This window comes from Pseudorca crassidens, chromosome 2 (genome assembly GCF_039906515.1).
Source record: "Pseudorca crassidens isolate mPseCra1 chromosome 2, mPseCra1.hap1, whole genome shotgun sequence".
NCBI classification, from domain to species: Eukaryota; Metazoa; Chordata; class Mammalia; order Artiodactyla; family Delphinidae; genus Pseudorca; species Pseudorca crassidens.
Genome location: NC_090297.1, coordinates 34,138,343 through 34,155,134, shown reverse-complemented (window position 1 = coordinate 34,155,134; position 16,792 = coordinate 34,138,343). Strand labels below are relative to the sequence as shown.

Here is a 16,792-nt window from a genome sequence, read left to right as displayed (position 1 = left end):
GAATACCTGTAAGATGAGGATCATAAGAGCCACCTTGTAGAGGCTTCTGGGTGGGTAAGTGAGAGCATATGCGCTGAGTTCCTGGCACACATAGGAAGTGTTCAATAGGTGTGTGTTTCTTTCTTCCTTTGTCCTCTCCCAAGTCACTGCTGACGTTGCCTCCTTCCTTCCAGGCCATCACGGAGCCATGAACCAGCAGCACATGATGCCTTCCCAAGCCTTCCAGATGCGGCGCTCTCTGCCTCCAGATGACATCCAGGATGACTTTGATTGGGATTCAATTGTGTAGAGCTTGTTTCTTAAGGCACCAGACAGACCCAAGCGTTACCTTTCTGTGCAGTGAAGGGAAAGGTTTGAGAGAATCCAGTTGAGAAAACAAAGTTTCTAATCATTTTACCAATGTTATTGAAATTTTTTTTGAAGACAATCAAAAAGATTTTAGCTGGATAACTTACTGCTTTTATCTGACCCAGACAAGTACTACATGTTTGTCTCCCTGCCAGCTGCCCTATGTAGCTCCTAACTGTTGTGTGATTTGAACGGCTTTTGCATATTTGTGTCAGTTTGATGTTGACCACAAGTGCCAGACTGATTTTTTCAGACAGAGCCTATTTTGCTGCAAGCAGTTTATAGATGCATATATGTAAATACATGTACAAAAATTATTGAAAGGCTTCCATTTTTTCTAATTGGATTATTATGTCTTGAAAAGAAAAGTTACTGTGAGTTTTTATTCCTTGTTAGGCTATTTTCGGCAGGATGCTTTTAACTGATGTAGGCAACTGAAAGGAAATAGATTTTTTCAAAGCCCAGTTCCCCTTATTTAATCTTTTTCGGAAATGTGAGTATTGAGTTCTACTCAGTAAGCCAGAGAACCCAGAGTTTGATACTCTCCAAACAGTCCAAAGGGGCATGTTGTTCCTGAGCAGCATGAAGGACTGACCAATGTTTTTTTGATGCCTGGGGGATTCTAGAGTTCATGTTGCACCGTGTCAGCATCTGGTTTTCTAAGTCTGCATTGTATGCCAGTATTCAATGTGTTTGATTAGAAGCTGGGCACTACTTGGCTTTTGAAACAAATCAATGTCTCCACATTCACTTATGTATTTATTATTCAAAAGTGTTATTTTAATATTTATTGCTATCTTCTGTGAATGCTCAGCTCCTCTTGGGTTCATTAAGGAGAAATGCAGTGTCTGAAAGCACAGAATTATTTTTCTTGATAAGAGTTTACAGACAAGACAATCAGAGAGAGATTGTGTCATTCTCTTTATCATTACTCCTGCCATGTGAGTATATTCTCTATCTTTGCATTCCTGCTAATTGAGACTTATTTGCTAAGTAGGATTTTCTGGAATTTGAATCAGAGTTCATTTGGGCAACGGGACAGCAGGGCAGTGTTTGTATAGCAAGTTTCCCCCTCATTCTCTTTCCATTTAGGAAGCACTGAAAGGAGGGTAGAGCCACACATGGATTTTATTTGCCTCCGTCTTCAGTGCAGTTACTGTTGAGTGGCCTGCTGTTTCTGTTGTCCTGTGTGTCTGTGTATGCATGACGTTTGGTTCCTTTCTTTGAAATGCAGCCTGCCTCTTAGGGGTTTTTATTAGTTGTTTGTTTTTTGTTTTGTTTTATTTCACAGTTACTTTGCATGGATTGATTGTCTTAGTTTTGTAATGAAACTAAGAGAAATGAGATTTCTTTTTTTAATGAATAGATTTTGAATTGGTTCTTTAGACCAGAAAAAAAAAGCAGAATTTTTCAGTTCTAATGGGGAAACGATGTTCCATCAAATCAAGGAGTACTAACTGCTCACGGGTTGCCTTTTAGCATCTCTAGTCTCTATCAGCTATGCTTATTAAGTCACTTTAATTACCCTTACTGATTCTGTGGTTGAGTAATCTCTACTTGAACTAAACAAACACCTTTGTTTCTCTGTGTGTTGTATGTGAGAGTGTTTGCGAACGTCTTTGGGTATTTTTTTTAGTGGAGTGTTGCCTTGAATGAATCACTGGGAAGCCAGCCATGGTAAAGGCTGGTGAGGTTGGGGAGGAGGGAAGGGCTTTATATTCCTGTTGTTTGGATCCTGCTTGGCATGAAAAAGGAAACTCAGTTCCAGCCCCTTGGATCAGTAAAAATCAGAGGATTCTGGAAAGGCAGCCAATCAAGATGAGATAGCAGCCTGCAGAGTAAAAGCTTGGAAAAAAGGGGGTGATTCTCAGTAGTCTGCTCAAGTCACGGTTCTCTAGATACCAAAATAGCTGTTTTGAAACTATAAATTGTATGGGTAGCAGTGTGCACTTTAAACAATTTGGGTGTTAGAATGCAGTAGCTTATACTGAGTTATTCAAGTAGAAACCGCTGATGAAGATGTTACAAATTGTGTGAAGCTAATTTCCCATTTGGTAATCATTTACTGATTTGCAGTGATCAATATTTTTGTGAGAATTTAAACTTACCATGAATGGCCCTGGAGGCAGAGCCTCCATCCAGACCCATCCCACACTAGTGATTCATGTGGCCAGGGAGCCCGGGACAGGCTTTCTCACGGGCTCCAGCCAGACAAGGCTCCCTAGTGAGGTGCAGAGCATCCCTCTAGTGGCCATCTCAGTTGGTAGTTGTAAATGCAGAGCAGTTCTGTCTTGGACTTAAATTGACTGAAGACTTTTGGGGAAACGAATCCTAAATGCATGTAATCAGATGGGGGTACTCTGTCCAGGAGAATAATCCGACTGGCATTTGTGGCAGTGTTTGAAATGTAAATGTATTCATGTATGTTCTTGTAAATACATGTCTCTCAGATGTCCTTTGAAGTGGGAGGGAATCAATCTGGGGATTATTTCAAATGGAATAGAGTATTTTGATATTGTTCATTCAGAGGGTGATGTGTACATATCTATATTGTATATATGTGATGAAAATGCATTGGCTTTTTGTGCAGACACAATCTGCTCTCTGTACTGCTGTTGGACAGTCAGTGTTTTAATGTTTCTACAGTTTTGCTATTGCACGATTTCATATTTTGCCTCTATGATGAACGGCACCCATTCTTTGTAACTGTTTAGTGCTGTAAAGAAATATCCCAAGTGTCATTAGGATTGTTGCTGCCAGAAGTGATATGCATGAATGGCACTTAAAATAAATATATTATGTTAACTCTATTTACAACACCAATTGGTCTGTGTCATTTGCTGCAGTTGAGGGAACAAGATTGGAGCTAGTCCAGAAGCAGAAAGCCTGGAGTTAGTCATTCCTTGGGGTCTCAGAGGTTGTGTCCCATGTACTGCTGCCTGAGAACAGTCATTGCTGCTGTTTATTGAACATCTCACTTGCTCTGTGAACTTGAGGAAGTTATTTCATTTGTCTGAGCTTTCATTTTCCTCATTTACAGCGCCTATAAAATGAGAATAATACCTACCTCCTAGAGTTGTAGAGGGATTAAATTAATTAAGGCATTTAGAACGGCATCTGGAACATGAAAAGTACTCAGTATGTGCCACATGCTGTGCTAAGTAGATATTGTTATCCTCAGCTTACATGTGGGAACAACTCAAGTAGAGGTATAATGGCTTCCCCACATCCTTTGTTGGTAAGTGGTAGAGCAAAGGTTTGAATCCAGAGCATTTGACTCCAACGTCATGTTTTTTACACCGTCCTCTATTACTTCCAGTGGAACACCCCGGTCCCTCTACCCCTACCCTGGACCCTAGTCTTGCCCCCAGCACTGCCTTCCCAGAGTGCTCTTTCCAAAAGGTGAAAGTGGAGCTTCTTAACATTTGCTGAGCCCACACTGTGTCAGCCCTTCCCATGAGAAATTTAGAGATGAAAAAGCCACGGTTCCTGGCTGTAGGGGGTACAGACTTACCCAGGACAGGGAGCTAATGCCAGCCCAGGGAACTTGCCCAGGGAAGCTACTCTGAAGATGCCCCCTGGCAAGGCAAGATTCTGTTGGTGAGCAGTTAGGTCATGCTGAGGCTAGGGCATTGGCTTAGGAAAGCCTTGGGGTGGGCATGGGCTTTTTAAGTTGAGTTTTCAAAGGACTCAACGGGAGAAGGTGTTTCCATTTATACCACTGCTCTGAGCCAGGCATGGAAGCTAGATTAGCATGGGCGCAGGGTGAGGTTGAAGCCAAAGAAGTGACGGTTTGCTAGTTAAGAGCCAAGCACCAGCAATCCCTGGAGTTGGGATGAGTGCTGGTGTCCCGACCTGATTGTGGAAACAGGCTCAGAGAGGCTACCAATGGGCAGACCAACGACACTGGTGGAAGTGGACTTGAAGCTGCGGTCTGTCTCACTCAGGAAGGGGAGAGATTCCCACCAATCCCATAATCCTGCTCAGGACCCCTCACTACTTCTAACTTAACCCATACAACACTGTCAGGAAAACCTATTTTTAACCATTTTACCGATGGGAAACTGAGGCTCAGAAAGATTAACTTGCCTTAATTAAGTTCTCATAGGTAGTGGAGGATCTGGGATCATTCAGTCTGGGCCTGACTCCAAAGCCCATTTCCTTTTGCTCCACCCAGGGATAGTGCCTACCCATCCTGTGTGTGTGTGTGTGACTTGGAGGAGCTCTGCTTTTCCATCAGTGCCTCTGAAAGACTGTAGTAGGGGGCACGGTTAGATCTGGTCACTTTGTGCTGATTCAGGCACAGCTAAAGTGCACCTTTGTGCTGATCAAATGAGAAAAAGATCATAAAGATGCATGTTTCATTCTTGTGGCTTTACCATGTTGCAGTGTGTTAAGGGCTGCTGTTTATAGATGTGCCCTTACCAGTCAGACAGAGCAGTCCTGGAAGAACCACGTAAGCATCAGTTAGCATTCATAGAAGGGTTGACCGCATCAAAAGGCCCTAGGATCACAGAACTATCTTGAAAGCTTCAAGCTGGGAGGGGCCTTTGAAATCATCTAATATAAAACACCCACATTTTGCAGTTGAGAACATTGAGACCCAGAGGGGAAAGTGACTTGCTCGAAGTCATACATTAGTTAGGGGAAATTTGGGGGAAGGGGAGGAGTGGAGAAAGTCATCTTCCCGGCAGGAATTTAAAATTCCTCACACATCGTCTTGATCTACACAAGAAGGTGATGCTGTAGTATAGTTACTGTAGTTATTGCTCCGCCTTACAGAAAAGCAAACTGCTTTAGAGAGGTAAGGCGCAAGGCAGCAGCATCCTGAATGCATTCAATCAAAGCATGGGAATTTAATTAGACACACTTGGCCAAAAAGAGAAAGAAGGGAAATCTTAATGTGAGAGTACCTACCTGTGATGAACGTGTGCCCCTCAGTGAGTGCAAGTTGGTAGATTCAAACCTGAGACCATAACTGATGTCTGCTTCCAGGTGCCTCTCTGCCTGAGCGTCTCACCACTGAGTGTCGTTCCAGTGGGTAAAGATACACATTCTGTACAACATTGCACTTGGATGCAAGCCAGCTACTTCAAAGACAGACTGTAACCAAGAATTAGGAAAAATGACCATGTTGGGCTTATTGAGATGGTGTGTTTTTCCCCAGTGTGGTGCCTTCCTAAAGGGTTTTCCAGAGGATTTTGGACTTACCTCCCTGTGTGTCTCCCTCACATGATAAGCAACTAGTCAACATGTGCAAAGCACACATTTGGTAAGTGCACCAGAGCCGGAGTCTAACCCCAGGTCAAGGCTGCTTCGACCCAGCCCTGAAGCTGTGCCTTCAGCAACGCTGACCCTGGAAGTCCAGAGTAGGACGGCCACCATGTATTCCTTGTTACTTCACGTTACTTATTCTAAGTACTTGTGGGTTATCAGATTTCGCCTTCAAAACAACTGTGTGGTGGATACTATTGTTATCAACCTATTGCAAAGGAAAAATCTGAGCCACAAAGAGATTAAGTCACCTGCCCAGGGTCATCCGCTCGTAAGTGGTAGAGGTAACAATAGCTGGAGCAGGAGAGCCAGGATTTCAAACCCAGGCCATCCAGCCCCAGTGTCTACACTGCAGTGCGCTGTGCTGTCAGTCCTTACAGGGCAAAGGACGGGGAGCCTTAGAACAAAGCCATGAGGCCGCAGTGAGCACCGGAGGCCGCCAGAGGGCGCAGGGCTGCCAGCTGTGTGCCTTTCCTTGTTTGGAAGGTTTCCTTTACCACAGGGGCTGTGTTCTCTTCCTCTGCAGCCCCCAGAGCTGGGAGCTCCTACAGCCAGGTAGGGACCCCAGTGGCCAGCCCTCAGACTCTGCTCCCGCATCAGAGCTTGCTGGAGGGAGCCGAGGAGCCCTCTAGTCCTCGGCGATAAACATACTGGGGGGGGGCCCACTGCAGAGTGGCCTCTGAGTCTGCTGCCTGGGCCCAGCCCTCCTGATGCCCACTGTCACCTACTCTGAGGTTAGGGTGGGGAAGGTCACCCCACCATCAACCCCAGATCTGAGTTTCCTGAGGCTCTGCATTCCTGGGACCAGTTGACGTCTTGTTTAGGCAAGTGGCCGGGCCTGTCACACACCTTGCCACGGGGCATCTACCCTTGTCCTCCCAGCCCTGCCTCTGAGCCCACACACGCTCACACAGCGAGTCCCGGGGCCGTCACAAACATGATGATTATTGCCACTATTTGCCAGGCCCTGTTCCCAGTACTTGACAGCAATTATCTGAGTTAGCACTCCCAGTTACCTTGGAGGTTGGTGTCATTATCCTCCTTTTACTGCTGGACATTGCCACTCAGAGAGGTGAAGTCATTTGCCCCAGGTCACCATCAGTGAGAGGTTGGCAAGGGGACGGGAACCCAGAGCTGCCTTATTCTGGTCTGCTCTTCCCACCGAGGGCCTTGGCCTCTTCCACAGCACTCCCCAGTTGCCCTTGATCTCCCTCAGGGCCATTCACCACACCCATCCCAACCCACCCTACCCTAGCACGGGGCCTGAGCTGATGTCACTGGGTGAAGGCCACCCCTCTCATGACGCAGCCCCCAGAATGTCAGAGAGGCAACTTCCTGTCCCAGACAATGGCAATAAAGACGTCCGAGCGCACTTCCCACCCTTCCCATGCCTGAGTGACGTCCATAGGCAGAGGCCTTCCTGGGAACGGTCCTCTGGTTCCGTGCGAGAACGTGTGAGTGCGTGAACTCTGTGACTGGGTGTGGGGGGGTGCGGTGTAGGTCCTATAAGTCAGGGTAACTGCGAGTGCTTGTGTGACTCCGATTGTGCTCGTGTGACTCTGATTGTGCTCACGAGGCCCTCCGTGTGTGTGAGCCAGACCTTGTATGTTGGTGCTTGTGTGTCTTGTGATGGTGTGCTCATGTGTCTGTGCCTGGATATGTGATTGTGTCGCCTGCATGATTGCGTCTGTGTGCCTCAGTGTGTGTGTGTGTGATCGTAAGCCGCAGACAGGAGACAAAGCATTCTGCCCAGGGCAGGGAGGGCGGGATGGCTCCCCACTCAGGTTCTGGCTTCCTCCTCCCTTCCTAACCTTGTTAGCCACTCGAGTCTTCCCCAGCAGCCCACGTCCCCAGAGACATTTGCCTGGGATAGAGCTGGGTTCCCAGGCACACTCAGGGTTAGGCCCTGCAAATCCAATACAGATGAATTCTTCCCCTTTTCTCATCACATCCTTGGCCTGGCCGCTGTCACTGCTTCTCCCCACTGTGGCCCTTTGGACTGGATCCCAGATCTATCTATACCTGCTCCTGCCCCCAGGCAGCTCCTACCCTCCTCCTTGCACCCCGCAAAGCTTCCTGGCCAGACCAGAAGCTGGTCCATTGTGAGTTGCTGGCCTGTGGCTGATCGTGTTTTCTGCAGGCGTCAAAGCCCAGAAAAATACATGAGGCAATGGAAAGAACACGAACTCTGGAGTCAAAAGAACCTAAAGTTCCATCTGGGCAAGACGTTGCTCTCTCTGAGCCTCAGCCTCCTCATCTGTATAATGGGATTAAAGTGTTGATGGGCTCATCCATGAGAAGTCAGATGGAAGCAGCCAGCACGGGCCCTGGCATGCTGTTGGTCCCAAGGACCCATCTGCCTTCCCTGTCTGCCCTCCTCCCTTGCTTCTCTTGCACACACCAAGACCCATGGATACCCCAGCACACCATCCTTCCAATCACCCCTGGCCCTCCCAGGGTACTGCTGGGGGTGGAACACACCCCTTCCCTCCTGGACCAGTGCAGCAGGCACACCTAGACAGTCCGCTCCCAACACCAAGGGCCATGATGGTCTTCCTAAATCACAGCTCTTCTCATGGTCTTCCCCTAGCTTCCCACTGTCACCGGGTGAAGGGCAAAACGCCTTAGCCTGGTGTTTAAAGCCTCCTCTGGCTGCCCACCCACAGCCCCTCTTGAGACACTCTCTGCTTCAGCCCATCCTCCCTCCCTTCCCCTGTGTGCTTCCTGTTGCCAGGCCTTTGCCATATAGCCCCCATCTCTGTGGGTCCAAATCCTCCCATTGATCAAATCCTCCCAGTTCAAATGCCACCTGGTCTGGCAAGCATCCCCAGACCCGGCCACGGGGGGACCTTTTCTCCCTGCGGAGCCCCAGGGAGTTTGTGCCCGTGTCCTATCCTCCCTCTAGCCTGTGGGCTCTGAGGCACATGGCAGGAGCTGCAGGTGGGTCTCCCTCCTTCCCTGACAGCCTTCGGGTGTGATGGGTTGTTTCCACGGCCAACGCCCAGAGCAGGCCAGGGTGTGGCAAAAGGAAGCCCTGCTGTGTGGGGAGCAGATGGTGAATGGAGCTCCCCCAGTGCCTTGTCCCGGCCAGACCATGGGGATGTGAGATGACACTGCCGAGCAAACAACCAGACACACCCTCTGTCTACTCCCCAGCTGCCCCCACAGAGCATCACGGGAAAGATCCTGCCCACCCCAGCGCCTGGGGGAGGGGAGGGAGCCCGCCACCCCTGCCTGGACTTGGGCTCAGGCCAACAGGCTTCAAATTCCCACTCAGCCATCCACTTTCTCTGTGGCCCTGGGCACTCTCCCAGGAGCCTGGTTTCCTCCTCTGTACAACGTGTATCGCTGCCCTGTAAAACAGGGTCTGACTCAGTGGTTGGGCCTTTCTTCTTCTCCTTCCCCAAAGATGGGGGTCTGGGGCTAGGAAGACAGGACAGGAGGTATGAACCGAATAGAAGTTTAGCTTTTCTTTGGCACTTGTGAGAACTGGCCTCTGTTCTGGAATTTACAGCTTTGTGACTGCAGCTGGTGCCAAGTCCACCTGGCAATGAGTCTGAAAAGTTGTGCCTTCCTCTAGGCTGAGCTAGCCGCACACCTGTGTCTGTGCTTCCCTCGCTGTTGGCTGGGTGCCCTCGTGCAGAGAGCCACCAGTGAAACTGCTCCCGGAGCTTCTGTCCGCACCCTCGGGAAAGTGATGCTTTCTTACCCTCTCTGGGCCTCTGAGCTTCAGTGTGCCCACCTATAAAATGGGGTTCTATAGTGATTTCTTATGTATTCCCAGAGCTATTGGGAGGTTCACATACATCGTGATGCCTTCCTCATGCAGTTCTGGGCTCTCAGAAGAACCTCCAGGACATGTATGCAAGCAGGATGCGGAGGCTGTAAAGTGTGGGCCACAGCCTCTTCATGGTCACGGTCAACATGGGAGCCTTCAGACTCCCACCCGGGCTCTGTTCCAGGCCTTTCTTCCTAGGGTCAGCTGAGGCCTCCAGCCTGCAGGGAAGCAGAGCCAGGCCTGGGAGGGCTGGGCCTCAGTGGACCCAACTTTAACAGGCACCCTGGAACCATGACGAGGTCACCCAAACACAAGAGTTCAACAATCTCTAGGCAAAAGGAATGGCATCAGCATCCTCACAGAGACCAGAGGGCGGCCCGACAGCAGGGGAAACCCACGCAGCTGCCAGCAGTGGGTGAGGGGTGGCTGGGCTGCAGGGCTGGGTCTGGTTTTCACACCTGTAAAGCACGTAGCCTAGAGTGAGTGTTTGATCAACATTCGCTGCTATTCTTAATGTTATGATTATTACTAATACCACAGCCTTCCTGGTCTCCTGAGAGATCGGGGCTACCCACTAAGTGCCAGGCCTTGTATGGGTACTGGGGCCACGATGGAGCAAGACACAGGCTCTGCTCTCAGAAGCTCGTAGGAAAGTGGGCAGGACAGATAGTTTGGTAGGTTTTATAAGGGGAGAGTATAGGAGGCTGGTGGAGCCCAGAGGTGGTGGGGATGGTCTTAACACAGGCCTGCTGGGGCTGGAAGTCAGTGAGGACAGTTTTCTCGGCAACCCAAAATTCAGTGTAGTTGTTATTGTCTCCATCTTTCTGACGCAAAAGCTGAGGTTCAGAAAGGGCACACAGCTGTTCACTGATGGAGCTAGGGCTCTACCCCAGGGCTGCCTGGCTCCAAAGCTGGAGCTTTTTCACCTACAGCACCCCAGGGATGGGCCCCTTCTTCCTGGCCCACTCCTAGGGAGTCTTTCGGGATCCTGGGTGAAGGGTGAGCAGGGGCCTGGCCATGATGGGCCTTGAATGCCAGGCCAGGGAGTCTGGGCTTCCTTCTGAAGGTTTGGGGCAGCCACTGATGGGTTTTCAGGTGGGGAGGCAGGTAGAGGTGGCATGGCCTGGGAGGCTATGGAGGTGTGAGAGTTTGCCAGAAGGGGTGGCCTTTGGATGTGAGGTGCCCAAACAACCCAGACCCACTCACCCCCCTTAAGAAATGATGAGGGGTGTTGGGGTGCTGGGGAACCGAGGCCACAGGACTCAGGTGGGGGCCTGGGGTGATCCAGAACCCCAGGCTTCCAAGAGGACCCCAAGATCCAGCAGCTTCGATGCAGGAGAGGAGGGAGGGGGTCTGAACTCACACCTAGGCCCAGGCTGGGCCAGGGAATTGGCAGGGGTGGGAGGGGCGTTGGTTCACATTTCCCAGGGGAGATGTCAGAGGTAGGGTTGGGTAGGTCAGGGCCCGAAGTGCTGAGGCCTGTGAGCCGTTTCCTCTTTCTCACAGTGTGGAGCTTACATCACTCCCACACACCCGCTCCAGCCCAGCCTTGCAGCAGGTAAGCCCCGGCTAAGGGGTTATGGGAGAAAGAGGCTTCAGGAACCAGAGGCCCCTCCCTTTACCCCCAATCCCACTGTAACCTAGGAGGGGAAAGACTGAAAAGCCAAAGGGAGCCAGAAACAGGGCTCCTGCAGCCCACAGCGGCCACACCGAACCCCATCCTTCATGCTAAACCAAACCCCAGTCCAGCCTGAGCCCCGCGCTTAACCCCAGCCCCAGCCCCAGTCATAAACCTGACCCCACCCACACCTCCAACTTAAACTGCAGACTCAGCTCCCGCCTTAACCCTACCACAGAACCCTAAGCTAACCCCAAACCAACCTCCATGTCAGCTACAATCCCCACATCGACCCAATCCTAGCTACACCCCTGATTCCAAACCTAACCCTGACCCTTACCCCACACCCAAGCTCAGCTCCATCCTGACCCTGACTCAAACCCCAATCTGAGTCCTAACTTGAACTCCTATCACTATCTGCTACTTCATCTTGCCCTAATGTAACTCCAGTCCCAGTTGGTAACCTAAGACTGATCTTAACCCAGCTTTCACCCTAACCCAGCTCAAGTCCACCCAACCCCAATTCCAACCCCAGCGCCAGCCTCAGCTGCACTCCTGATCTCTACCTGTGCTCACCACCATCCCAATCACAATACATTCTACCCTTATGTGTATCTCTAGCCTCACCTTCAACCCAAACTCCATCTGTAACCCTAAGGTACCCTATCCCATCCCTAACCCTCTGCTGGGGCTCATTCCCACCCAGCTCTCAGCTAGCAGCGGCCACCATGTGGCTGGACTGGACATGTAGACTTCAGCGTACACACACACACACCTTGCATATACTAACACACTTCAACTTACACACACTCCTCAGTGTACACACACACACTAGAAAAGGGAGGGAATCTTAGTCTGGTTCTGAGGACTAGCCTGAGAGGGCAGGTTGGCCAAGTGTTTCCTGCCCCTCCCTTGGGCTGAACCCCTTTGAAGTACCCTCCAATTTCCCCTGCAGTGTTGACTTTTCCCACCCAGGGATTCCCACCCCCACTCCTTTCTTTGGAGCCATCCTGGCTTGCAGCCAGATTGGTTTGTAGATTAGAACAAAGCAGCTCCCAGGACTCCCCTTCCTCCGTGTCCTGGAGGCTCTGCTCACAAAAGAATACAATGAACACACACTATGCCGGGGTACAGTCCTCATGAGGGTCAGAGTCTAGATGGGCAGAGACACACACCCAAGTAATCCAACTCAACAAGATCCCCAGTAGGGGAATGTATCTGGTTCTGTGAGAACAAAGAGAGGTTATTTAGCTGAGGATGCAGTGGGGGTTATTTGATCTGGGCCTTAACGTTTAAGTAGGAGTTCACCTAGTGACAAGGAAGGAAAAACCTTCCAGGCAGATGGAGTAGCATATTCAAAGGCAGGGATGCTGGGAGAGTTGAGCCTGGCAGGAAAGGCCAGGGTGGGGGAGATTAGGCTGAGTTAGTTGGGGGAAGCAGAGCAAAAAGAGGAGGGACACGGTGTGGGCAGGGGGTGGGGGGGATGGTTAGAGGGGCAGGGGGCAAGGGAATCAGGAGGGAGTGGGGAGAGCACATCCAAGGATGATCTGAGGCTGCAGGACAGGCAGGACAGCAGGCCCAGCACCAGATGAGAACAGGCTGTGGCTCAGATCGGCAGGTGGTCTCCAGAGGGGCCAACGGGGACCAGAAGCTGTTGTGGCTGTTGAACAAAGTAATGATAACTGAAGGATCTTTTACTGAGTGCTTTCTGTATGCCAGGCATTGAGGTAAGCATTTTTATAACCTCATTTAATTCTCAAAATAACCCCACGAGGTACGTATTATTATATTGGTCCCCAGAGAGGATACAAGGGGTCCTGATGTTCAGAGAGGGAAACAATTTGTCCAGATTCACACACATAGGAATGGGGCAGTAGATGGGACTCGAACCAGGCCTGTGGATGGCAGAGCTGAGTCCTTCCTCAAAGTCACAGTGGCCAAACCTAACGCCTGCCTTGGTAATCTCATTTCTTAACACTTGAAGCCCCCTGGCAACCTCCTCCTCCCCCGCAGGCTGAATTACTCACATTTCCTCGATTATTCCAGGCCTATTTCACCTCCCTGCTGTCTCACGTGCAGTATCCTCTGCAAGAAACGGCCTTCTACCCTCAGCCCCTTCTCCAAGAAAATCTCCACCCATTCTCTAAACCTCCTTTGGGAAAGCTTCTTGAACTGCCCCGCCCCTTGGCTGGTCGAATGGCCCCTCCATTCCTCATGCCCACCCACTCCCCTAATCACCCTGCATCGCCACTGGTCCTCCCTCTTTAAGGGCTGGGCTGGGTCTGCAGCCCCACCCTGGCGCATGGCGTGGCCCACAGCCATCAGTGAGTGTGAGTGGTTGGTCCTGAATGCAGGACCCAGCCCAGCCATGGGTTAAAGTGGGAGTCCAGGAAGGGGCTGGGGCTCTGACGGCCTCCCCCGACTGATTTCTTACCGGCCAGGGCTGTCTTGGGCCTTATCTGATTAGGGTTAAGTTGACAAGCAAGCAGATGAGACACTGGCAAAGACTCCTGGGTTACTCAGTAACCCTGCTCTCTTTAAAAGTCCCACTGTTTTCCCCTTGCATGCAGAACCAAGCCCTCTTCTCTCTTGGGCGCTGCTGCCATGAACACCTTCCTGCTCTCTGCACTGTGCCTCCTTGGGGCCTGGGCCGCCCTAGCAGGGGGAGTCACCGTGAAGGTAAATTCTCCGTCCCTACTGTGGCCCAGCTGGCTCTCTATGTCCAGGGCCCAGGGCCTGTCCCCTGATAGAGCACCCCTCTGGGGACAGAGTGGGGAGTATGTCTAAGGCTTGACTCTTCCCCAGGGACCCCCTTCTCAGTCCTGCCTCTTACGCCTTCCTCTTCAAACTTGGAGAAAGAACATCAGGTAGAGAAAAGAGAAACAGTTTGGGAAAGGCAGGTGATTAGCCAATTTACAGAGTGCCTGCCATGACCAGGTTCCTCCAGTATGTCACCGTGACGCCAGGATCACCGTGGCAAGAGGGAGTATTAGTCTCAGTTTTCAGAGGCGTCAAATAGAGCCTCAGAGAGATTCTGTAACTGGGCGTGGGCACATGGTTGGGAAGGGAAGGAGCTTGATTCAGTTCCAGACCTTCCTCCTCAGCCACAGCCCTGGCCTGGGTCTCAGGAATCACCTGGACAGCCTGGAGGTCCTGACGGAAGGGTGTGCCCATTGGTGTGGATGCCGGCCGTAGGCCAGCCTGGTACTCATTGGGGGCCCCATTCTATCACAGCCAGGCCCCGGGAGGCCTTTTACTGCTTCTCAAACATCAGCCAGGCAGCAGGCTGGAGCCGGGGGCCAGGGGATCAGCCCACACTGCTCTCAGGCAGGGGTGAAGACAACTGGGGCACAGCCACGTGGATTCAGGATGCCTGAGCCTTGGTCCCAGCTCTGTGCCTCTCCCTACAAATCAGCACAGTGGCTCCCACTAATAGGCACCTATTGTGTCCCTGCCGCTTCGCATCTGTCTTCTCCATTCCTCATATAACAGGCAGACCCTAGGATCCCAGAGTGTAATGACCCGTCCATGGTCGCAGAGCAAAACCAGGATTCAAGCCCAGTGTCTGGCTCTGAGCTCTGACCACCTTATATTGCCCCGCAGTGGAGCACCTGGCTCCCGTGTGCCGCAAACACTGTTTGAGTGTGAGCACCGGGGCTGGAGAGGGGGCGGTCCTGGGGAAGCGGCCAGGGAGCAGGCTGTATGTAGCCTGGCCTCACACCCTGGACATGTCTCTCTCAGGATGGAGAGTTCTCCTTTTCTCTGGAGTCAGTGAAGAAGCTGAAGGACCTCCAGCAGCTCCAGGAGCCTAGGAGGTCTAGAAATACTGGTGGATCCCTCGTTCCCATCCTCTGTAGCTCCCTGAGGTTTCCCGAAGAACTCAAGCCTCTCTGCAAGGAGCCCAATGCCCAGGAGATCCTGGAGAGGCTCGGTGAGTAACCCCCTCTCTGAAGGGCGGGGCCCAGGAATTCCCTGATTGGTGGCACTTGAAGGAGAGGTGTGTTCTGATTGGTGGGATTCCGAGGATGAGCTCTGCTCTGATTAAGCCCTCTGCTGTGTGTCCTGGTTTGTCTGGTCTCGGCTGTAACGCCTTTCTGGGTAGGTTCTCCGCCCTGATTGGCCGGCTTGCCGTACTTGTGTCCTGGTTTGGGGTGGGAAGTGCCGCTGGTCAGAGAGGACAGGCCTGGGTTTCTCCTGGGTAGCGGATGTTCAAACTCTGGCTCAAGGGACGGCGGGAGCTTTGGGCAGAGGAAGCTGCTCTCACGGGGCCCCGTTTCTCCTGTCCAGAGGCCATCGCCGAGGATCCGAGCACGTGTGAGATCTGTGCCTACGCTGCCTGTGCTGGATGCTAGGACGGCGGGTGCTCGCTACCTTCTGTCCCTCCCCCGCAGGCCGCTCCCCCTCCTCGCAGCTCCACCTACCCAGAATGGAGGAGTGACGAGAGGGCAGCCTGGGGAGGCCCAGCCCCTGCCCGCATCCGAGCTGCCGGTACTTTCCAAGATCCACCCCCACCGGCGGATAATAAACCAGATTCCAGAGTCCTCCTGGTGTTGCTTTCATTCCTTCTTTCATCCCACTTTATGAATGCCTACCCTGCCCTCGCCAGCTCAGGGTTTAGTGTGCTAAGTGCAAGAACCCTGCTCTTCCTGCTAAGCCAGTATCGGTACTGCCCCCCACTCACAGACGCCGAGGAGACTTGAATCCAACGACCACCAATGGAGGAGGTGGAACTTCTGCTTTTCTTTCATGATCCGTAAGCCACATGTGAGCTCCTGTGCTGGTTTGGATGACCGACACAAGCACTGAGGGGCTATGAGATCAGCCCCTGGCCGGAGAGTGTTCAAGGGGCCTCAGAATCTGGCCCCGTCCTGACCACTTCAGCAATGCCTCCTGCCCTCCCCCCAGGGCCCACACCCCAAGCCATAGTTCTCACTATGTCTTCTGCTCCCCTCACCCCTGCTCACCCCTGATCTCTTGGGAGATCCCTCCTCCCAAGGTTGCAGGGGTGCCTGATGAGATGGGTGGTGGGGTAGAATTATTTAATGCTCCTACTCTGGAGCCAAACTCTCTGGGTGTCAGTCCAGGCACTGCTTGTTACCAGCTGTGTGACTTTGGGCAGGTTACTTAGCCTGTTCTCTCCCCTACTTCACAGGGGTGAGTGAAGATTAAATGAGGTAATACAGGGAAAACTCTTAGAGCTCCACCGGGCCCAGTGTGAGCGAGCACTGTGCTGATGCTATTATTATTATGATTATTTCTGTCTAGATGGCTCTGCCTTGTGCCTGGCACATAGCAGGTGCTCCCTCAGTGGCAGTTCCCATTATTGCCTCCTTCCCAGGCAGGTGGGAGACGAGGCCAGATGGTGAGTGGGCTCAGTTTAGACTTGCGGGTTGGTACTGGGGAGGCACAGAGGGGTAAGGGGCACTGCTGGAGCAGCACTGCAGTGTTCCTCTGGCTTGGTGGGCAGGAGAGCCTGCAGGATGCAGGGCAGGGAGGAAGCTCTGGCCTCGCGGGGGAGAGAGGATGGGACAGGGAGGGAGATAGTGATGATAGAGAGATGGGAGGGGCCCAGAGAGACGCAGGAGGCATTGCAAAGGCCCCTAGCCAGACTTGCTGTGGGGGGAGGACCGGAAGGAGCCAGAGCTCCGAGGGGTGTGGCCTGGGAGGTTACAGGACTATTGAGCACAACTGGGCAGACAGGAGGAGCAGCAGGTCTGGGGGAATCCACCATGGGCTTGGCCCTGGGAGCTGAGTTCAGAGGGCACGGCCCCTTT

At 51.9% G+C, this 16,792-nt stretch overlaps 2 protein-coding genes across 9 annotated transcripts in view; both read left to right on the top strand.

The window, feature by feature from the left end:
* Positions 1 to 3,158, top strand: part of FOXJ3 (forkhead box J3) — a 130,868-nt gene extending 127,710 nt beyond the window's left edge. For all 8 annotated transcript variants that reach the window (XM_067725733.1, XM_067725730.1, XM_067725732.1 and 5 more), the window contains one exon: positions 174 to 3,158. In XM_067725733.1, the coding sequence (XP_067581834.1) occupies positions 174 to 289 (116 nt within the window). In that variant the 3' untranslated portion in view covers positions 290 to 3,158. The remainder of the gene's footprint in view (positions 1 to 173) is intronic.
* A 10,464-nt stretch (positions 3,159 to 13,622) lies between these two features.
* GUCA2A (guanylate cyclase activator 2A) lies at positions 13,623 to 15,516 on the top strand. Its single transcript, XM_067712108.1, has 3 exons — positions 13,623 to 13,697; positions 14,760 to 14,949; positions 15,306 to 15,516. Exons 1-3 carry the CDS (start codon positions 13,623 to 13,625, stop codon positions 15,368 to 15,370), a joined length of 330 nt encoding a protein of 109 aa, XP_067568209.1. The 3' UTR covers positions 15,371 to 15,516.
* The last annotated feature ends 1,276 nt before the right edge of the window (positions 15,517 to 16,792 follow it).

What these genes read in the sequence shown, in the direction of transcription:
- GUCA2A (XM_067712108.1), top strand. Translation starts at nt 13,623, where the DNA reads ATGAACACCTTCCTGCTCTCTGCACTGTGCCTCCTTGGGGCCTGGGCC. An exon ending in CAGGGGGAGTCACCGTGAAG is followed by an intron (nt 13,698 to 14,759) that starts GTAAATTCTCCG and finishes TGTCTCTCTCAG; the next exon opens with GATGGAGAGTTCTCCTTTTC. An exon ending in GGAGATCCTGGAGAGGCTCG is followed by an intron (nt 14,950 to 15,305) that starts GTGAGTAACCCC and finishes TCTCCTGTCCAG; the next exon opens with AGGCCATCGCCGAGGATCCG.